The sequence below is a fragment of the Stenella coeruleoalba genome, assembly GCF_951394435.1.
Source record: "Stenella coeruleoalba genome assembly, chromosome: 9".
NCBI lineage: Eukaryota > Metazoa > Chordata > Mammalia > Artiodactyla > Delphinidae > Stenella > Stenella coeruleoalba.
The window spans coordinates 15994269-16019116 of record NC_137155.1 but is presented as its reverse complement, the minus strand read 5'-3'; the positions used below and the strand labels follow the sequence as shown (position 1 = coordinate 16019116).

The window sequence follows — 24848 nt, the reverse complement described above, 5'->3', positions numbered from 1 at the left end:
AAACTTAAATGCTTATTACTAAGTGAAAGAAGCCAATCTGCAAAGGCTACATGATGTAGAATTCCAACTATATAACATTCTAAAAAAGGTAAAACTACGGAGACAATAAAAAGATCAGTGGTTGACAGGGCTGGGAGTGTGGAGATGAATAAGCAAAGCATAGAGGATTTTTAGGGCCATGAAAATACTGTTTGATATTATAATGATGGAAATACGTCATTCATTATAAATTCGTCCAAACTCACAGATGCAGAAACCTAAGAGTAACCCTACTGTAAGCTATGGACTTTGGGTGGTTATGACATGTCAATGCAGGTTCACCAACTGTAACAAATGTATTACTCTGCTGGGAGATGCTGATCATGAGAGAGGCTGTGCACGCGTGGGGGTGAGGGTATATGGGAAATCTCAGTACCTTCCTCTTAATTGTGCTGTGAACATAAAAATACTCTAAAAAACAGTCTTAAAAAATAAAATTTTTAAAAAGGATGAATGAATAAAGTGAAGGTCCCTAAATATACCTCTTCGTTCCTGGTCTCATTTTCCTTGTTCTCTCCCCAGAGCTCATGTTATTTTGAAATTAATGATTATTATTAGAAGGCATATATTTATACATTCATTACATCTGCATGTATGTAAAGCAATACATAGCACCATCTGTCATGTTCTCAGGCTTTAAATACAATATCATACTGTATCTTTTTGCAACTTGCTTTTTCATGTAAGGGAGCTGAGAATTATCTATACTGATAAAATTTATAAATTTAAATATTGTATAGTAGTCTACTTAAAAAATAAGCAAGTTTATTCATTTTTCCAATGAAGGAAAGACTGTTTTCAGTGTTTAGCTATTATGAATAATAGTAATAAAAATTCTTATACATATGTGCCAGAGTTTCTCTAGGGTTTACTCTTAAAAGAGAAATTATAAGATTATAAGGTATACCCATTTTTAATCTCAGTGAGCAGTTTGATAAAACTGAATAAAATGTTTGAAACATTTTATTCTCCTACAGTCAGAGTATGAGAGTTTCTGCCCTCATCCAACATTTAGTTCTGTTTTAGATTTAGATTTTGCCAGTCTCACGACTGATAAATAGGATCTTGCATCATTTGTTTTTCCCTAATAACTAGTTCATATCCTCTAAAAAGAGGTTGAACATCTTTTCATGTTTACTGGATATGTTCTTCTGTGATCTGCCTATTCATATCCTTTATTTTTTTCAATTGAGTTATTTATATTTTCCTTAGTGATTTATAAACTTTTAGATACATTTTGGGTAACGTGTTCCTGTATAACTATAATAATGTTATTTATTTTGTAAGATTTGAAACAATCTTACACGTATAGAAAATTGTGAAGTATAGTAAAAAATATTTTTCCCTGAATCATTTGGGAATAAGTTACTGACATGAGGCCCCATCACCCCTGAAGGCTTTAATGTGTATTTCCAACAAATATGACATTCTACTACATTATCTCAATATAACCAACAAGATCAGGCAATTAACATTAATCCTGCCAATGTAACATTTTAAAAAATAAAAATAGCAATGATTATTCTTTTAAAAAATAATAAAGAGTAGGGTTTCTACATTAAATCATGGTATCCACTCCTCAACAGATGATAATAAGGCTTTTAAACTCTTTATTCTTTCAGAAAAAGGGAGCATACATTAGCACTGACAGGATGTGAATAATTGCTTTCATTTTTTTCCTATTCTTGACAACACAAGAGGGAATGAGATTAAACTGCCTCTGGAAATTTAAACATTAGATCAAACTTTTTGAGAATAATTGCTGGGAAAAGCTGAGAGTAAAATCTCCTCTGGCAATTTCTTTTCAAAGCTCTGCTTCTGGGATGGTCTTAATACAGACCTATTCAGAGGCTAGGGTTAACCTTTAAAAATCCCTTTAAGATCTAAGATTCTTTTATCTCTTTTTATCTAGTGCAAATTATTTATGAGGGACATATATTCTGTATTATTTAAGGTTATGTTTATATAGCAAACATAAAAATAATAATCAATGCAAATATTTTTTAGTATTAGCCCTATATCAAGAACTGTTATTAATTTTACATGTATTATTTATTCTTAAGGACAACTCAATGGTTGTTGTTCAATAGAAAATGAGAAGAGAAAAACTGGAGGCAAGCAGTATAGACAACACTTTGGGTAATTTTTCTATAGTCTAAATAAAATAAGGTGGTAAAACTGAAGAAAGAAATTGAGTCAAGATAGATTTGTTTGACTGTCTTTAAGCAGAAGAAGATACAATAGCACGATTGTATGTGATGGGAAAGAGACATAATAAAGGAAAAACTGATGATGTGGTAGAGAGAGGGGATCTGTGAAAGCAACGCCTTTGAGTGATGGGATCTAATGCAAAAGCAGAGTACTTGGTCTCTGCTAGGAGCAAGTACAGTCCATCCGTATTAACAGGAGAGAGGAAAGATTTTAAGGAGAGAAATGCAGAGTTGGTGTTGCTTAGAAAAATGAGAGGTACACAGAACATGTAGTCTTTCATGTCTATGAAGTGTGTTATGTATGTGAATGTCATCATCGGGTATCTTTTGGCAGGAAAAGGGTTGGGACTGCTACCTTGAATCTACCTGTTTCTGGTTTTCTTTAGACTGTGCTATAGTTGTAATGTTCCCAAAGCTTTTATCAGCTTCTGTCTCCACATTTACCCATTACTGCTCCTGAGTATGAGAATTATACAAAAGCCCAGAAAGATAAAGTAGAGACTGTATTTCCTTAAAAAATATTTTCTGCCTCAATAAGAAGTACATGTGAGGATAAGGATTTCAGAAAGAAAAATATGTTCCTTTTTTTTTCTTGCATCTGTTTCCTCTGAACTAAATGAAGCCATAGTTTACAGATTTTATCTAGAAGTTCTGAATATACCAATTGGCCAGTTCAACTCACTGATTAGACAAAAAAAAGTTATAAATAAATTCTAAAACATAATTTCTTCTCTCATTTTCTGTCTACTAAAAAATGAGTCATTAGATTACTTTGAAACTTGAATGCTTCACATACTATTCAAAGGACTTTTCAGTTATAAATAAATAAAGAAGCTAAAGATAAACCACATCCATACCTCTCACAGCTGACTGGGAAGGCTGAGTCAAAACTTTGATGTCTAATGCACTGTGGATATTTTCTTCTATAGCAGCACAATATCCATCCACGACACTGGTAATAGTATCCTTCAAAGTTCCAAGATTATGGAAAACCTGAAGAGCTGTTCCGACCTGGGTTGGATTCTTTAAAAAGGTGGTAGTGGGGTGAGTTGGGAATAGATATAAATAGGAAAATAAACACAAACAACATAACTCTACAAGTGGTACTTGAGCAGTTACTACAATATTTTAAAATTATTACAGACAAGAACAAAGACAATGCATTTGGAACAAATATCATTTTTAGTCATTATTTATTTCCTAAAAGACAAAGTTAAACACCATGTGTATGATTTCCTCCCTTTCCCTTTACCTCCTCCTTTAAAGGATAATAACAAAATTTAAAATCTGTTATATTATTAGGGCTTACTTAAAATTTACTCCCAATCCCTACGAAGAGAGCCATGCTGGAACTAACAACAACCCTGTATTTGTTTAGAGAATAAATAAATGAATTCTGCAGAGTCAACTAACGGCTGAGCTATGCAGACTGATACTATTATTCATTATATTTCCTTCCTTCCTTCATTCACTGAAACTATAAATATCTATAGAGTGCTTACTATGGGTCTATCTTGCTTCTATGTGCTGGAAATACAGTAGTAAATAAAACCAATTGAGTCTCTGCCCGCATGGATCTTGTATTTACTAAGAAATGTATAAAAGGTAAATGTAAGAGAATATCAGGTAGTTTAAATGCTATAAAGGAGGAGGAAGGGAATAAGAACAGAGAATGATGTGGATTATTATGGAGGGAAGAGTCAGAGAACGCATCTCAGGGTGTTATTTAAACGGAGACCTACATATAATGAAATCTATGGAGGATACGGGGAAATACAGATCTGGGCAGAGGTATCGGTGAAAGTGCACAGGTAGTAATGTGCTTGGTAGCTAGTGAAAACAGCAATTAGGTCATTATGGTGGCTGGAGCAGAGTGACTGAAGCAGAGAGAGGTAAGCAATGAGGTGGGGAGTAGAAATACCATCTATGAGTAGATTAAGTCCACAGTGATATAAATAGGTTGCTGGATGTGTCACTAAGTAAATGACTGAATTAACAAGGCAGATCTTGTACACCAACATATATATCCAGGCCCAAATAGCTGAAATTCCTCTTTCATTTATGATTCAGTGTCTATTATTAAAGGTACATAGTTAAAAAGTTAGATTATTTCATTAACATTTTCTTGACTGTTAAGTTTATAAAAAACACAAAATATTATTTCTGAAATCTATTGGTGTTAGTAACAGTACATGCCTCAGATACACACACACACACACAGAGGCAGAGCAGAATCAACTTAAAGACGATATCAGGAAACATGGTTGGTGAATACTGATACCCATTTTAGACATTTTTAATATTAAACAAGAAAGAGAAGCAAATGAACATTGTTTCATATTAAAATATGTTTTAATGAAAAAATTTTAACTTGTATTATTATAATAGAATTTTATTCTAATATATACTGTCAATTCTGTATCAATGTACTAACAAAGAAAAGGGGAGAAAATAAGCTATTTCATACAAAATTATTAACTGAAAATATGGGGTATAGCACTTTGGTTGTTGTTAGTTCCATTCCATTCATAGTGATTTTTTTTTCACTTTTTAGTAGATATCAAAAATCAAAATTAGGCAGCTGTAAAGAAATTTCCCCTATCACTATTCAAATGTCTATATAATCTAAGAAAGCATTACCTGAGCAATTTCAAGTAATATCTTCACCTTATAATACTAGAATATAGACACAGAGTGTAAAATTGTATTTATTGCCTTTATTATCCTCAAAGGATCTGAAAAGCACAGCTTCTCAACATACAGGGTTTCAGTAACTTAACAATAATTCTGTAACTTCAATAGCTTACAGTGAATGTATGCTGGAAGTTATATGTGTATGTTAACTGAAAACACTTAAAGTCATATTTTACTTGAAAGATCTAGCTAAAATGGAGCAGCTTTGTATGTTTCTACTCCAAAAATTATTGACTACCAAAAACTTTCAAAACAGTAACATGTACAGTGCATTATTAAAGAAGCATCCAATATCAGAATGGCTATCAACAAAAAGACAACAAATAAGTGTTGGCAAGGATATGGAAAAAAGGGAACCCTCATGCACTGTTGGTGTGAATGTAAATTGGTACAGCTACTGTGGAAAACACTATGGAGGTTTCTCAAAAAATTAAAAATAATACCATACAATCCAGCAATTCCACTTCTGGGTATTTACCCAAAGAGTACAAAAACACTAATTCAAAAAGATATATGTGCCCCTATGTTCAGTGAAGCATTATTTACAACACACAAGATATGGAAGCAACCTAAGTGTCATCAATAGATTAATGGATAAAAAAAATGTGGTATATACAATGGAACATTACTCAACCATAAAAAAGAATGAAATCTTGCCATTTGTGACAACATGGATGGACCCAGAGGGTTTATGCTGAGTGAAATAAGTCAGAGAGAAAAAGACAGAAACTGTATAATCTCATGTATATGTGGCATCTAAAAAACAAAACAAATGAACAAGCCAAACAAAAGACAAACAGACTCACAGAGCAAACTGGTGGTTGCCAGAGGGGAGTGGGATTGAGGGGTTGGGTGAAATAGGTGAAAGGGATAAAGAGTTACAAAATTCCACTTACAAAATAAGTAAGTCATAAGGATGCAATGTATACCATAGGAAATATAGTCGATAATACAGTAATAACTTTGCATGGTGAGAGATGGTAACAAGACCTATTGTGATGATCATTTAGTAATGTATCTGATTGTCAAAACATTATGTTGTACACCTGAAACATAATATTACATGTCAACTATACTTCAATAAAAAAACATCTAACATAATATTTATAATAACTACAATTTAAACTACTTATAAAAATTCTAGATGTAATTTTAAGCTTTCTAATTAACATGACCACTTTTTCTATTAATGCCAGTTATTTATATTCATAGTTTAATATAAACTTATCATTTTTTAGTTGGGAAACTACAAAAATGATAATTTTAAATTAAATTCTTTAACATACAGAGGAATGTGCACATTATGTAGGCATAGCTTTATGAAACATCACAAAGTGAACAAGCCTCTATAACTACCACCTTGACCACAAAACCAAATATTAGCAGAACCTCTGAATCTTTTGTGGCTTCCCCAACTGCATCTTTCCAAATATTATCACTATCATAATTTCTAACACCATTCTTTAGTTTTACCTGTTTTTGAATTTTACATAAATAGAACCATAAAGTATTATTTTGTGTCTGGCTCCTTTTAGTCAATATCTTATTTGTAAAATTCATCCATGTTGCTGTATGTAGCAGGTGTCGTTTTCACCACTGTGGAGTATTCCAGAGTGGAAATTTACTTTGGTTTATGTATCCATCCTTCTGTTAACATACATTTGCATTATTTCCATTTTTTAGGTATTTTAAATAATGCCACCATGAACATTCTAGCGCACAGCTTTTAGTGAACGTATGTATATGCACTTCTGTTGGATAAGAGTAGAATTGCTGGATCATATGGTATTTGTATGCTTAGTATTTGTAGAAACGGCCAATTTTCCAAAGTGATTGTACCAACTTATACCCTGACCAGAAATAAGTGCTCCCCAATCCTGCCAAAATTTAGAATTATCATACTCTTTCATTTTATCTGTACTTTTGAGTGAGCACTATTGTTTTTTTTTTATATTGTTTTAATTTACATTTCCATGATGGCTAAGGAGTTATCCCTTTTTGCTTGTTAATTACCCATTTGGATATATTCTTTTGTGAAGTGCATATTCATCTGTCTTGTCTATTTTTCTTTTTTTTTGTCCTTTACATATTTGTACAAGTTGTTCATATATTCTGGGTATAATCACTTTGATGACTGTATATACTGCAAATATGTTCTCCCACTCTTAAGAAGTCTTTTAAGGCAGAGAAGTTCCTAATTTGAATGCAGGCCATTTTATTGACCTTATTCTCCATGGTTAGCACTTTCAGTATCCTGTTTGAAAAAAATTTTTTGTCCCATCCCACATTCATGAAGATGTCTTTCAATCATGAAAATATCTTTCTTTCATGAAGTTATCCTCCAGAACCTCTATCGGTTTACCCTTCACATTTAGATATACAATCCAACTGGAATTAGCTTCTGCATAATGTGAGACAAGAGCCAAGATGAGTGTTTTTCTGTATGAATATCCGATTGACCCAGCACAATTTATTTGAGAAAACAAAGAAGCAAATGATAATCTTTCTCTCCTCAATCTCAAGGGTTACCTCTGCAATAAGTCAAGTTTCCATTTATGTGTTTTTGTTTCTGGACCATCAATTCTGTGCCATTTCTCTGTCCTTACACTAATTCACCTATGTAAATTATTGTAGCCTTAAAGTAAGTTTTGATAGTCCTCTGCCTCTGTTCTTATCAATTTGATATAGGCTACTCTTGGTTCAGGGTACATCCATATAAATTTTATAACAGGCTTGACAATTTCCATTTAAAACAAAAAGGCCTGTGGAACTATGGGTTTGCACTAACTCTACAGATAAAATTAGAAAAAATGGAAATCTTTGTAATATTGAGCTCTCCAATCCATGAATATATTATCTCTCTTCATTTATTCAGGTCTCCTTTAATTCCTCTTAATATTATTATAGTTTCTGTAAAGGGATTTTACATATCTTTGATTTTTATTATTCCTACACATTTGATGTTTTTTGATATTATAAATAGTAATTTAAAATTTTTCTGTTTATCTGTTGCTATTATATTAAAAACACCACTGATTTTTCTAAATGGAATTTTACCAAACTTTCAAAACTCAGTCATTAATTACTTTATTTGTAGATTGTTTTGGATTTGGTATACATAAGATCATGTTATCTCTGAATAATCTTTATTTTTTTCCTTTCTAGTCCTTCTACATTTTATTGCCTTTTTTTTTTTTTTTTTTTTTTTTTGCTGTACGCGGGCCTCTCACTGTTGTGGCCTCTCCTGTTGCGAAGCACAGGCTCCGGATGCACAGGCTCAGCGGCCATGGCTCACGGGCCCAGCCGCTCCGCGGCATGTGGGATCTTCTCGGACCAGGGCACAAACCTGTATCCCCTGCATCGGCAGGCAGACTCTCAACCACTGCGCCACCAGGGAAGCCCTTATTGCTTTTTCTTATAACCCTGGTTAGGAGAGTCAGTAATCTGCTGAGTAAAAGTGATAAAAATGGATTAATGAAGTTCTATTCTTGGTCTGCTAAGAGTATTTTTACACACAGATTGATGCTGAACTTTATTAAATGCTTTCTCTCTTTGTATGTATTGAGATCATCAATTTTTTTCCTTTACTGAAGAAATTACATTACACTTCTAAACAAAAGCCATCTTGGTCATGATAAATTACCCTTTTTAGATATCCCTGACTTACATTTGCTAATAGTTTGTTTAGTATTTTTGCATCAATTTTCAAGAAAGATAGCTATTAAATTTTCTTTCCCATGATGTCCTTATCTTGATTTCAACTTTATACTGGCTTTATAAAATAATCATGTAAGCACTGCCTCTTTTTCAATTCTTATATAGAGTTCATGTAACATTAGTTTATTTACATGCATGTGTAGACAGTTGAGATGAGGTCATACTGGATTATGGTGAGCTCTAAATCCAATGACTGATGTCCTTATGAGAGAATAACACACTCAGAGACACACACAGTGAAAAAGGTCTCTTGACAAGAGACAGAGAATGGAGTGACACAGTTAACAAGCCATGGAACTTCAAGCACTGATTGGAGCCACTAGAAGCTAGGAAAACACAAGGAATGATTCTTCCTTAGAGCCCTCAGAAGGAGACTGACCCTGCCAACACCTTAATTTGGATTTCTAACCTCCAGAACTATGAGAGAATAAATTTCTGTTGTTTTAAGTTACCTGGTTTGTGGCAATTTGATATAGCAGCCCTAGGAAATCAATACAGAGGGTTAAGAGCAACAGGAAAAAAACACATATGCTTGGGCTTCCCTGGTGGCGCAGTGGTTGAGAGTCCGCCTGCCGATGCAGGGGACACAGGTTCGTGCCCCGGTCTGGGAAGATCCCACATGCTGCGGAGCGGCTGGGCCCGTGAGCCATGGCTGCTGGGTCTGCGCGTCCGGAGCCTGTGCTCCGCAACGGGAGAGGTCACAACAGTGAGAGGCCCGCGTACCGCAAAACAAAACAAAACAAAACAAACAAACAAAAAATACATATGCTTGCAACCCAAATATCCATTGAATGGATGAAGAAAATATGTATTCATAAGATGAAATATTACTCTGCCTTAAAAAGGAAAGAAATCCTGTCACATGCTACAACATGGATGAACTTTGAGCATATTATGCTACGTGAAAAAAAGTCACACAAAAAATTACTGTGTGATTACATTTTATGAAGATAATATTATTTATATATTATTTATATGAAGACTGTACATATGGAGACAAATTCACAGACAGAAAGTAGAACAGTGGTTGCCAGGGGCCGAGGGACAGACAGGAATAGGAGTTGTTGTTCAATGGACACAGAGTTTCAGTCCAGCGAGATGAAGAGACTTCTGGAGACTGGATGAGCATTAATGTAAATGTACTTAACACTAATGAACCCTGATGGTGGTAAATTTCATGTTATGTGTATTTTATCACAATTTAAAAAACACATATGCTTGGATTTCATCTTCTTTGATAGGTTTAGGAATGAGGCCAAGGAATCTGGATAACTGTGATAAACCTAATTTTTCTACTGTAGTCATCCAGTAAGGACCTATTATGAACCAGGCATTACTTTAGGGGCTTGATACACGTGAGGTCTAATCCTCCCCAACAAAACATTCAAAATAGTTGTACTGTTCTCTACTGAAAGACAGGGAAACTGAGGAATAGAGAAGTTAGCCGAAGCTCCAAGACAACAAAGAATAAATGGCAGAGCAAGGATTCAAACATTAAAATGTCTGCTTTTAAAGTTCATGCTTTTTCCAAATAACAATGGTTACTTGCAAATAACTGTTAGTACCAATTAAAGTCTGATTTTCTTTAAGCAGTAAAATAAAGTTTAAAAGTAAGTAAGAATGACCAATAAATGCTATCTTTTTACTTTGCTAATAAGTAAGGACATTTTTTAAAACTTCACTATCTGCTATCATCACTTCATAAAAGGAAGGTTATTTAAATAACAAGAAAAATAGAGAGGAAGTTCTCAGAGTAAGTCACTACCTTGTTTTTATTCTGAATTTTAATGAGAACTGATAAAACCTCAGCATGATTGCTACCAACGTACAGGTCAGTGTCGGGAAACCTGTACTTACGTTACGTTTCTGTACAAATGAACGGGTTGGCCAATCTTGCTTGCATACAATATCCTCAAGTTTAAAGTCTCCCTGAAAACTGCCCATGAAGAAATTCCTTCTTTCCTAGTACCCTGGGCCACTGTGTTCTCTGGGAAGTTTAATGGTTTTAATTCAGCGACAAATAGTTAATCAATTCCTTGCCTCACTCACCTGGCTCCCCATTCTCTGCTGCAAATCCCAACTTTAGCAGAGTTTAAATCAGTAAAATCATAAATTGGCCTTAACAGGATCCTCTTTCTCATCCCACAGGTAGTCCTTGCAAGTACAATGCAAACACTTCAATTCACTGCTCATCTTGGAACTGCCTGCTTTGTGGGCCTATTTTCTCAGTGCTCCAGGATCAGCTCTAGGACTTCTCTGTTTCCTTACACCACCTACCCAACCGCCCATCTTTACAAAACCAGACCCACTCTCGGTACTTTGTGCCCTTGCGAGGTCCGCATTCATTGCCACGTCCCACCCTGATCTGTGGAAACAGTATACTACATGGAGATGCCTTCTCCCCTAGATAGTAATGCTTCAAATGGCCTTCATATCCATTAATTTTCTTTTGTCAACAGAACATAAGTAGAATAACTATTACAATGCTCATTTCACAGTTAGGTAACTAAGGTACCGAGAGGACAGGCCCATAGCTGGATACTGGCAGGCCAGTTTTAGGCCTCGGCCCCTTCACTCCCTATTCTATACTCTGCAACAGGTCATCCTGTCACCACTTGTCTCTAAATCTCCAGATATACCAGTTTTGCAAGTATTTGTAAGAGATCTCAAAACAAAATAACCACATTTGAAAAAGACCACACTTTCTAGAAAGAGATAAACTACTGAAAATGTAGCAATGTCTTCTAGACAATGTCTTCTCTTTAAATGAGAGTCAATATTCTAGGAGCAATTTTTCTACAAATTGTCATTGTGACCTTCAATAAATCACTTAACCATATATGAAATTTCCCAACTTCAGAAACTGTAATATAAAATGAGATGAAAGACCAGGTAATAGAGTAGATCTACTTCAAAAGTAGATCAAGACAGATTTCTACGTCTTCAAAAACATTTCGGGAGATGGCACAACCATTTGCTTTTTAAACTAAAATTATTTCTTTTGCTTTGGAAACAAATATGGATGATGTCATTTTTTTCTTTCTTTTTCAACAACTCTGTAGCATACACGGGAGGAAAATAAAACCGCACAAGAGTACAGTGAGAAAAGAGGCACAGTTGTTTAGGATCCCTAAAAAGCTTGCCAAAACAGGAACACTGGGCTTCCCTGGTGGCACAGGGGTTGAGAGTCCGCCTGCTGATGCAGGGGATGTGGGTTCATGCCCCGGTCTGGGAAGATCCCACAAGCCGCGGAGCGGCTGGGCCCGTGAGCCATGGCCGCTGAGCCTGCGTGTCTGGAGCCTGTGCTCCGCAACGGGAGAGGCCACAACAGTGAGAGGCCCGCGTACCGCAAAAAAAAAAAAACAAAAACAGGAACACTGTAACCAAAGCAACAGCTGGCACTCAGCTAAAGGAGCAGAGAGATAGCAAGACTGGTGTAAATATTGTGCCATAAAATAGCAAGCAATGTTCTCACGTTAACTAAGCTATAGTTAATAAGAGATGACCTCTGTGAGCATAAATACAGTATTAAATCAAAAGTCTGATAGGATTTTAAAAGCTTCATATAATTGAAATTAGAAATGGAAAAGGTGACAGAATTTGATTTAATTAGAAACAAAATGCAAAAATCACATAAATGTTCAAGACCAGGATGCCACTCTGCAAGGATCAAATAATCCTTGTATCACAAAGACTAATGATCACATTTTACATTTTCCCCTAATGAACTAATTCTTTAGCAGTTAAATTCTTTCTCTTTAGGTTTCATATATAAAAGAATACAATGAGCCAAGGGAAGGAAAAGGACAAATAAAAGAAGATAAAATTTCCTGCTGCTATTCTGCTATTTTGGTTATTAGGAGGTTTCAGGACTACAGTATTTCTTCAAGGTTTGATTAATAATCCATTTCATACTCAATTAAAATAAGACAAAAAATAAGTACCCCCAAAATCACATTAAAAGGGGGGAGTGATGGAGAAAGGTGGGGAGGGAGATGGAGATGGAAATGATCTACAAGTCCCCAACCCGGCTTCCCGAAAAACATAGAGGTTATAGTGAGAAAAATGCAAAGTCAGTTCAAGCAAAAATTCAAAGAACAGGTAACTTCCACTATATAGACAATCCTTACTGCTGGGGGGGAAAAATAAAAGCTTATTATTTTATTTTTTTATAGCACAGAAAGGATACAGATCTAAGAATTTTTATCACAAAGAAGATAATTCTTTAAACCACTACCTCCGAAGACTACGTATTTAATAAAATTAGGCTAGCTTTCAGGTAAATTTAAGACAATAAAAAACATAGCACCTTGGGCTTCCCTGGTGGCGCAGTGGTTGAGAGTCCACCTGCCCATGCAGGGGACACGGGTTCGTGCCCCGGTCCGGGAAGATCCCACATGCCACGGAGCGGCTAGGCCCGTGAGCCATGGCCGCTGAGCCTGCGCGTCTGGAGCCTGTGCTCCAAAACGGGAGAGGCCACAACAGTGAGAGGCCCGCATACGGCAAAAAAAAAAAAAAAAAAGCATAGCACCTTAATCATGCACAATAACTGAGGAATTCTAAGATCCAAATATTTTATTTCTCCAGAATAGTGTTAATAAATTCACAACATCTTATACATAACAAGTATATCATAGGCCAAAATATTTAAGGCAGTTTATAGTAACTGTGTGCCCTAACATGATACATACACTGGACACTTTTTTTGAATCTATGACATGTCTAAAACACTGAAGACTTAATGGAGCCCCATGGGAGATTACAAGTACTGAAGGAAGAGAGAATCGCATTAAATAACGTAATTTAAAGGCAAGAATTATATTAGCTACCTCGGTTGTGATCCAGAGCTTACCAGTGGCTTTTCTGATTCAATAGCATGGAGCCCACTAATGCTTGATATGTACTTCTCAGCTAACCTAATAAGATTATATCAGAACCTGTTAACAATCAGCAGTCAACAGTGCAAAACCCAAATGAAATTAAGAAACTAAGAAGAACATTTAATAACGCAGTATGATCTTATCAACCAAAAATCACCTTTATTCTAGCCCTTTTTGAAAAGCAGCAGAAAAAAAGAAGAGCTATAAAAAGGCACGGGGAAAATGAGAGGAAAAAGAAAAAGAAGGAGACAAAAGAATGAAAGTGAACATGTATTGGAAGAGGAAGGTTCTACAAAAAAAAGAAGTAATAACACAAAGAGCCTAAAAAATGGAGAAGGTAAAGAGATGATCAATATACAGAAAAAGGTTCTTTTAACTTCCAAATTCTTTATAAAATGAACCTGGAGAGCATAGTCTATATGAATCTACAGTTTGGCATTAAGTAGAAGTTTTTAAATGATGCCAATACTTAGAATAATATGCCCATCCTATAAGGTAATAGCAGATAATATTTCAAGGACACTAAAAATGTGTTTAATAATAAAATGAATTTTATAGGAAAATAAAAGTAATCATGAGACATGAATGTTTCAAGCACCCAAATCTCACTCTGTCAATATAAATTTTTAACTTAAATGTATATATGTGGCTTACTTTTTTTTTTTTTTTTTGCGGTACGCAGGCCTCTCACTGTTGTGGCCTCTCCCGTTACGGAGCACAGGTTCCGGACGCGCAGGCTCAGCGGCCATGGCTCACAGGCCCAGCCGCTCCGTGGCATGTGGGATGCCCCTGGACTGGGGCACGAACCCGCATCCCCTGCCTCGGCAGGCGGACTCTCAACCATTACGCCACCAGGGAAGCCCATAGCTTACTTTTAAATAAAGCAATATAATAATTCCAGTCATTCTGTGCTTTACCAAAGATATTTGTGGCAGGCATTATTAGGTATTCCCTAAAATTCATTCCCTCCTTCTTTCTTATTACTAAAATCCTAATTTTCTCCAGGGGTGGCAGTGTGCACTGCAACAGGCAATAGTTCTTGAGTAGCTTAAGCCAATGTTTACAGTTCTGTTCCTCTTTCCAGATACTTGCTTTCATAGTCCTCCTGACAGTTGGGGTTACCATGAGACCCATATCTGGTCAATGAGACATAAGGATAGGTCCACTGGAGCAATACTGAAAAAGGATTTTGTAATGCTGCCTTTTGGCTGGCAGCTGGCACTGCCCCATCTCCACTCCGTGAACATGGATTAATGTCTGCAGTGTGACAGCTATCTTGTGACCATGACGTGACAAGCAAGGGGACACTAAGGAAGGCAGAATGGAAAGAAAGACCTGCATGCTTGTGAAGTAGGCTGAAACAATATTAGCACCACCCACATCCAGACAAATCCCTATCTATTTAAGCCACTGTTGGTCTAGCTTGTTGTTATAGCACTAGCAGTCGCATCCAGCACCAAACTGATTAAAACACAATATATAAAAATACATGAGCGGGTTTCCCTGGTGGCGCAGTGGTTGAGAGTCCGCCTGCCGATGCAAGGGACACGGGTTCGTGCCCCGGTCTGGGAAGATCCCACATGCCGCGGAGCAGCTAGGCCCGTGAGCCATGGCCACTGAGCCTGCGCGTCTGGCGCCCGTGCTCCGCAACGGGAGAGGCCACAACAGTGAGAGGCCTATGTACTGCAAAAAAAAAAAAAAAAATACATGAGGGACTTCCCTGGTGGTCCAATGATTAAGACGTTGCCTTCCAATGCAGGGAGTGTGGGTTCGATCCCTGGTGGGGGAGCTAAGATTCCACATGCCTCGCAGCCAAAAAACCAAAACATAAAACAAAAGCAATATTGTAACAAATTCAGTAAAGACTTTAAAAATGGTCCACATCCAAAAAAAAAAAAAATTCTAAAAATAAAAGAACGGAAACATGAATCTATAACAATACTTTAAAAAAGAAAAACAAAGGAGAACAAAAGTATGCCTCATTTGCTACCTTGGGTAGTGACTTATATAAACTCATTACTCTGTAAATTGGTAATAAAAAATGCAAAATTTAAACATTTATCCATCATTTTAAAAAGGAACTGCAGTTCAGGGTAACCAAATATCCTTAATTAATGAGTGAAAATTCTTCTTAACATAAGAATCACGGCTAGCAAATATAAACTAATAAGAAAAATAGAAAATGACTTTTTCACAATCTCTGTTGAAAAAAATAAAAAGATTTAGGCAAAAATCATCAACAGACATTAAAACCATTAGGAGAAAAACTGACAGAGAATTAATTATTCTCAAGGTGCCAAAATATATGCAAATTCACAATGAAGTAATTCAGTGAAGGAAAAAAACAATCTTTTTCAACAAAAGGTGCTCGAACAACTGAATATGTCTATGAGGAAAAACTGAACCTTACACTGTACATAAAAATTAAACTTAAAACATAAAATTATAAACTTCTAAAGGAAAACATAGGAGGAAAGCTTTCCAACTTTAGGGTAGGCAAAAATTTCTTATATAACATGCATATGAAAACATGGATAAACCGGCCTTTAGCAAAACTAAAAAATTTTGCTCTTCGTAAAAGATGATGTCTTTTGAAAAAAATTAATAAAGTTAATAAAAGCCTAGCAGGACTGATCAAGAAACAGCAACAAAGATACATTGTACAGAACAGGGAAATATAGCCATTATTTTGCAATACATTTAAATAGAGTATAATCTATAAAAATATTGAATCACTGTGTTGCATGCCTGAAACCAATATATTATAAATCAACTATACTTCAATTTTTAAAAAATTTTTAAAAAGAAACAAGAAACGATCCAAAATATAAAAATAAAAGACAATTTCAAGGGGGAAAACAAGGCAGCATTATTCCTAATAGCCAAAAACTGTAACCAACTGAATGTCCATCAACCTATCAAGACATAAACAAAGTGAGTAGATCCATAGGCTGGAACATTACTCAGCAGTAAAAAGGACTATCTGTACTTGCAACAACACAGATGAACCTAAATAAAATACTGTGCTAAATGAAAGAAGCTAAATATGTAAGATTACCTACTGCACGGTTCCATTTATATGACACTTTTAGAAAACAGCAACTCTATAGACAGAAAGCAAATCAGTGATTGCCTGGGTTTGGGGGTGGGAGGAAGAACTGACTGCAAACAGGAAGGAAGGAAATGTTTTGTGGTGATAGCAGTTAAAAAAAAATCTGGGTTGTGAGATGGTTGCACAAATGTATAAATTTAGTAAACTCATCAAACTATATGCTTAAATGCACAAATGTAAATTACACCTCAATAGCAATGCTAAAAGAAAAAAAGGCAAGCCATAGGATGGGAGGAAATATTTACAATTCACACTAATAACAAAAGACTGGTACCCAGAATACATTAAGAATTCTTACAAATCAATAAGAAGACAATAAAGTCTTTAAATGTTAGGCAAAGACCTTTCACTATTAGGCATTTGAAAAGTTGGTCACATAAGCAATCAAGAAAAGGCAAATTAAAACTACACTGAGAATCTACTATATCCCCATTAAAACGGCTAAAATTTAAAAGACTGACAACATCAAATTTTGGTGAGGATCTAGAGGAACAAAAATTCTAATCTACTGATATGGGAATGTGAAATGACAGAACCACTTTGGAACTAGCAGACTCTATAAAAAGTAAACATATTATTCTTTGCAAAAACCCAACCATTCTTTGCCTTAGGTATTTACTCAAGAAAAAGGAAACATGCTGAGACAAAGCCATGTATCTGCTCATAGCAGCTTTGTCTGCAGTATCCCTAAACTGGAAATAACCCAAATGCCTGTCAACAAGTGAATAGATAAATGTACTTCAATATAATGTAATGCTAACTACCAATAAAAATATGACCAAACTACCAATATACAGAACATGAATCAATCTCAAAATAACTATGTTGAATGGATAGAGCCACACACAAGAAAGAACACACTGTATGACTCCAATTATATAAAAGTATGGACAATGCAAATTAATCCATAGTGATGCAAAGTGGTTGCCTGGTTCTTCATTTTTTTCCAAACTACAAAATAAAAATTTTAGTATTTACTACTCTAATAAAAAGCCAACATAAGATTATCTAAATTGAGTAAAATAAAATAGAGTTAACCAAGTACAAAAGTTCTGAATTTTTGAGAAACGGAAAACAACTTACACATAGATTAAAGAGTGATTACCAAATTTTAACCAAAGAGTAGTGACAGAATTCTATATGACATACAATGGAAATTCAGTCAGTTGATGAAAAAATTTTTCACAGTTCAGTGACCTGAAAAACTATGGAAAGCAATAACACCAAAAGACCTTAAGGCTGAAAGCAGACAGTTAATTAGATGTGAATCTACACTGCAAGATAGCAATAAAATAACGAAGCAACCAATGTTACTGTGGATTGTTCATGAAAGAGACTATGTCAAAGAAAAAGAAAATAACATGACTGGGGCTTCTCTGGTGGCACAGTGGTTAAGAATCCGCCTGCCAATGCAGGGGACGTGGGTTTGAGCCCTAGTCCGGGAAGATCTCACATGCCGTGGAGCAACTAAGCCCATGTGCCACAACTACTGAGCCGCGCTCTAGAGCCCGCGAGCCACAACTACTGAGCCCACAAGCCACAACTACTGAGCCCACGAGCCACAACTATTAAGCCCGTGTGCCACAACTACTGAAGCCCACGTGCCTAGAGCCCATGCTCTGCAACAAGAGAAGCCACCGTAATGAGAAGCCCGTGCACTGCAACGAAGAGTATCCCCCGCTTGCCACAAGTAGAGAAAGCCTGCGCGCAGCAACGAAGACCCAACATAGCCAAAAATAAAATAAATTAATTTTAAAAAGAGGAAAGAAAATAACATGACTGTATAATATAGAAACAAGAAAAATATTACCACTTTACATTTGGCATAAAACAAAAACACAGAGAAACACCATATGATAATTAAAATATTGCAAAAGAGGAGATGGTGCTGGGAGGAAGAAAAGATGGAAGGAAGGAAAATGGTAAAGCGCCCACCATGAAGAAAATACAACCATTTAAAGCACACATTTAATGTCCTTAAAGGGCAAGATAGCAAATATTTTAGGCTTTGGCGGCCACATAGTATACATATGGTCTCTGCTGTATACTGCTCTTTCAATTTTTTTCCCCCAACCATATAAAAATGTAAAAACAATTAGTACTTGAGCCATACAGAAACAGTCCACAGACTGTACTTCTGCCAATCCTTGATTTAGAATGTTAAATAACAGTTCAAATTAATTCCCACTCAAAAAAATATTAAAAAAATAGTAAGCACATGCTAAACAAGACTAATTAAGCTTTAGGGAAAACATTTAGATGATCAGTTTAAAATCTAAGGAAAGCTAACAGTGATAAGAGCAAACAGATGAGGGGCAGGTGGCAAATTATCCACTGAGGCTGGTAAAATAAAGACAACACATGAAACCTTTAGATCTGTGGAACTTGAAGAGCTCTTACTATAATCACCCTTTACATATTTTTTAATTGAGGTATAATTTACATACAACATTATATTAGTTTCAGGTATATAACATAATGATTTGATATTTGTATATATTTTAAAATGACTACCACAATAAGTCTAGTTAACATCTTTCACCACACATTGCTACAAAAATGTTTTTTCTTGTGGTGAGCACGTTTAAGATCTATTCTCTTAGCAACTTTCAAACATACAACACAGTACTATTAACTATAGTTGCCATGCTGTACATTATATCCTCATGACTTACTTATTTTATAACTAGAAGTTTGTATTTTTTGGCCCCCTTCACCCATCTCACCCATCCCCTGAAAGTATTTATTGCGTGTCAGGAAAAATGCTTCGTACAAGAGTTGAAAAATTACTGGAACTTTATATTTAGTAAATGCAAAAACACTGGGAACAAATATACAAAAGGAGTTTCTGTAGATTCAAATGATGAGATCTATTGTAGAATTCATGAGACCAGCCAGGAAAACTAGCAGCTAACAATAGGAAAGCTAGACCTCTTAAAGCAGATATTCAGCTTGACAAATCAACTAATATTGAGTCTACTATTGGTGTTTGTTGGGCACACAGAGAAGAAAAGGATCACCAAAGACTTGCTGCATGCTGAACTCTACCATAACTAATCAACAGAGTCAACTTAGCCAGGAAGTCCCTTTTGAAGTTTGAGAAAATGCTTAACTTCCATAAATCTTCAACACAACACATTTGAATTGGTACCCTCTCTGTGCTAAAAACAATTCAGAATTTTTAACTACAAAAGTAAAAAGGGTTCATAACATCATAATCACTTCCTGTATGCTATGTAGACATTTATTTAGTGAACTTCAATTCTACTTTGTCATCTTAGAGAGACTCTGTCTAGATCATGCTATCATGGTACTTTTAGCTGACAACTGATAAGCACCTGTACTCTGTGTGGACCTGACAGAGGAGGCTTTCTGACTTAGGGAAAAGGCAGGTTCGTGGATGTTTGCCTCCCAGTACTGACAACAATTACAACAGGGGAAATTACAGTCCAGCACAGAGCTGAAAGACCCTCTTCCTTGACTTTTAAAGACATATAAGCACATCATCTTCCTCCATCCTGGAACCTCCAGAAAGCCCAGCACTTGTTTATTGGAAAAGCTTATAATTCACAAGTTAAAGCCATCTTTCTAATTAAAATGTAATCATTTCACTGTGGGGGCCTGGTATCTATGGTGATGCAGGAACTCATCCAGATCAAAATCTCTGTCACCTATTTTTGAAAGCTAGTTACAGCTTGAGGTAATGGAGTCTGTTGTGATCTTGAAAATACTGTAAGGTTCTCTCTTTCTTTGTCTGGCTTCTTTCAATGAAAGATTCTCAGGATCAGCAAAAAAGAGAAATAGGAATCAAGGAAGAGCTGCAGATGGTCCCAATGTTTGGGACAAACACTGCCTGTCGAATTGACGAATGTTTTTCTAATGTGATGATAATGGTATGCTTCACCAGAAGATGAACTCTGGGTCATCAATCCTTCCAAACATTGTGTAAAGAAAGTAGCAGTGGTATCACTACAAACCTTTTCCATATAAACTTAATAAGGCTTTGTGAAGTCAGAAGTTTACTTATAATTTTCTACTGTAAGAAGAAAAAACAGTTCCTTAGTATCTAAATAATTATTTAGTTTATGTCTTCCAAGACATAAATTTTGTAAAACTGTAGTGGAGACTTTGTAAGGCTACAAAAGCTACTAAAACCTACAAATGAATACAGCATATTTAAGCAATTAACTAGGGAAAAAACAGTAATGATCAAAAACAAGTTATCTGCATTTATTTAAAAATTTTTGGTTTTGGAAAAAGAATGCTACAAAAAGAAATTACACTCATTTTCTTTTAGTAAATTTAAGTTTTACAATTAATTGATATTGAAAATGACGGTCCCAACTATATACTCAGTAAAAGAAGATCACTAATATTTTTGAGAAACCAAATTAATGTCAGAAGTTGATTACTAAATTCAAGTAAGGACATGTTAATTTTTCAAAAGTTCCTTGTGTACTGAACATCTCTATTCAGGTTATGAGCCTATAAACTATGAAACTGTGTAATATTTCATGAATGCAATATTACTTCAAAATTAAAATGCTACTGTTTTAGTCTATATATATAATAAATATTAACAATATATTTAACTATTTCAATTATTTCTTATAAATGGGAGAATATATTTCGAGAAGCAAATAGATATAAGCTGCAGCATCTGTTTTAATGGGAAGTGGAAAGAGTATTCCAGGCATAAAAAGAACATGAAAGCCCTAAAGGAGGAAGGAAAATGGGCATGTGAAAAACTAAAAGAAAGCTTGTGAGACTGAGAAATAGAGAACACAGGGGAGAGTGGCATAAAAGGTGTATATTTACATGTTGATGAGAAGAAACAAAGTAAAAGACACAGGATGAAGATATGAGAGACAGAAATATAAACAAGATAAGAAAACGGGATCCAGCGTACAGGTGATGTGAGAGGCACCTCTGTGAAGCAGAAATTAAGGGCATCCGCCTTAGTTGGTATGTGGGGTGAGAGGGTAAGGTTAGTGGAAAGTGGAGAGTCTAAAACAGTCATTTCAGAGAATGGAAAAAAGAAAGATGGCCAGAGAAACATAAAAATTTTGAGGAACTGGTTAAGATTAGTCATCACATGGAAGCTTCCCAAAGAAAGTTTAACACTTTAAAAATTCCTTTCTCAATATAAATTGCTTCACAAATTGTCAAATGATTTAAAATGTAATTATTTAACAAAATTAGAATAAACTGCTTGGTTCTATTGAAGAAAGGGGGGTAGCAAGCACTCCAGACCATGACTCTACTACTTGCTAGCTGAGTAATCTACAGCTAATTTCTTAACCTTTCCAGGCCTTTGTTTCCTTAACTATAAAAAGTGGATAATTATATCTTCCTCACATATTTGTCACTGTGACTGAGATAACAAATGTAAAGTGACTAACACAAAATCCTGGCAGAGAGGAGGCATTCAGTAAAGGTTAGTTTCATCCTTAATTCCCAAACTGCCTGCTGACACAGCTGGATGACACCTCTGACTTGTTGCTTTCTAAGAGGAAAAGGAAAGAGGCTCCAAAACACAGGCTCTTTCCACTAAAACATCCTGCTTCCCAAGAACATTATCTCAGGGACATCGTTACTGATAAGGGTTTAATCTCCTCAGCTCTGCAAAGCCAGAAACCTGACTTTGTGAAAATAACGCAGAGTACCCAGGTCTGAGGGAGACAGACACACATGACTAAATTCAGAAATAAATGATGTTATAAACACGAATATCAATTTACACATGATAAATATTGTTAAAATTGTGAAGTGAACCAGAATGTTAATATTGGCAAATCTCCCTTTTGGAAAATTATGGAGGAAGCCAAATTATACTAAGAAGGTTACGTTATACCTATGGAATTTAACGAGACTAAGGAATTGGAAAATATTAATGGCTAATGTCAACAAACTATGATAATATATGCAGCCTTACAGAGACAATATTCCCATCCACTGAGCAGAATCTACTTTACTCTAAACCAGCCTGAAACATACAACAAAATTAAAGCTCCCTGGTTCTACGCAGACCATTTCACACTTACCCATGTAGACACACAATATTTTAGATTTTTTTCTTCTTTACCTCTCTAACAATTTCATAAATTACATACAGGCCACTGGCTAAACAACAACAGTCACCAACTTAAATAATCTTTTGACTAACTTTAGAGTCTGAAAATATAACAACACTATCAATATTTAGGGAATATTCGTTCCTTAAAAGTTTAACAGTTTAATTTCACTATGAGTTAAAAACTGAAGCAAAGTCATATTTGACAACTATTAAAATGTACACATGGGACTGCCCTGGTGGCGCAGTGGTTAAGAATCTGCCTGCCAATGCAGGGGACACAAGTTCCATCCCTGATCTGGGAAGATCCCACCTGCCGCGGAGCACCTAAGCCTGTGCGCCACAACTACTGAGCACGCATGCCACAACTACTGAAACCCGCACACCTAGAGCCCGTGCTCCGCAAAAAGAGAAGCCACTGCAATGAGAAGCCCGCACACCACAACGAAGAGCAGCCCCCACTCGCCGCACTAGAGAAAGCCTGCACGCAGCAGCGAAGACCCAACACAGCCAAATAAAATAAAATAAATAAATTTATATTAAAAAAATGTACACAAAATAGCAACATACCTAAAATAAGTTTGCTTAGGCACAACTATCCTAGAAAATATTTTCCCACTTTAAATATATGAGAATACAATAAAAAATAAGCCTTTAAAAGTAACCACTTCTTTGTGTTAAAATCCCCCATCTCTATTAAAAATCGTATTTTAGTTCTACAAACTGTGATATTGTCTCCTTTCTGCCATTATTAGTTTTCACTTCCATGACTCTAAAATACAGTAAATTATTAAGAATTGCATAAATTAAAGATATATGCATACATATACATACATACATAGCAATAAAAACTTCACAGGTAAAAAAATACTAAACAGTATTTATAAAGTTTTAAATCTCTAATGTAGTGATAATAGGAACATTAGACAAATACAAAAATCTTGTGATGCTGCACTTTCTGAAATGTTACTTGTTTCCTTTCCTGCAACTAAATGAGCTGGGCTAAAGCCATTTTCTATAGAAATATTCATGTTAATTCAAAATTGACTTGGAATTCCTTAAATATTTCTTTGAGAATAAAATTTCCTCTATTATTTGATGTAGACAAGTATCTTATTTTTAAACAGTATAAGCATTTTATCTTCACAGTGAGACTGCGAGTTAAAACATGATTGGCAGCAGATAAAACTAAACTCTAGCATTAGAATAAAAGCTACCTTTGGGAAAGAAAGAGAGAGGAGTGATTGTGAGAGGGAGTGAAGAGACTCCAGGAATGCTGGTAACGTCCTATTTCTTGAGCTGGGTTTTAATTTCACAGGTGTGTTCACACTGCGATATTTCATTCTACATGTATGTCTATAATTTGTTCACTTTTCATTATATATATGATAATCAACTTTAAAAATTCATTCAAAACAGTAACTGACATTCAGTTATTTTTAATTACAACAGTTAAGAACTGGAAGTCAAATAAATACCTTCCTGATTCAGAGACTACTTAAAGAACTGAATATTTATAAAACTGTTTTTGTCCAATACAAATGCACAAAATGAAATTCCTGGTTTAAAGAATATGAATTTTAAAATGGATACTAATAATGGTATTTGGGTCCAGTACAAATGGAGAAAATATCTGGGTGCAATACAAATGTAGAAAAACTGAGATTTATATCTAATTTGTTGATTCTACTACATCAACACCTCTAGGTTTCTTGTAATTCAGAAAATTAAGCATCAGGAAAATGATATCTTAGGAGAAATCTCGAGTCAATTTCTAAAAAAAAAATTCTGGCACAGTGATTATTCAGGGTGCAAGGTTCTGGGGTTAGAGTACTTAATGTTTGCCAGACTACATCATTTATTGGATGTGTGATCTTCGACCAATTATTTAAGCTCTCAGTTTCCCCATTTGTAAAATGGAAATAGCAGTAATACCATCCTTACTGGGTTGCTGAAAAGCTTAAATGAGTACCAGTGACTTGGACAAAGGAAGCCTACGCAACATCTGTTATCTATCTACATATACACATTATATTAAAATATATTTCATATTATATACATTTTACATTAGAAATCTTAGAATCCATTTTCAGTAGAATTAAGTAAATATATATTTAAAAAAT

The 24848-nt window shown here is 35.2% G+C and overlaps 1 protein-coding gene across 1 annotated transcript in view; it reads right to left on the bottom strand.

Moving 5' to 3' along the window:
* Positions 1-24848, bottom strand: part of COG5 (component of oligomeric golgi complex 5) — a 284025-nt gene that overhangs the window by 125407 nt on the left and 133770 nt on the right. Inside the window, exon 8 of the mRNA XM_079930906.1 lies at positions 3107-3272. Coding sequence (XP_079787032.1) covers positions 3107-3272 — 166 coding nt within the window. The remainder of the gene's footprint in view (positions 1-3106; positions 3273-24848) is intronic.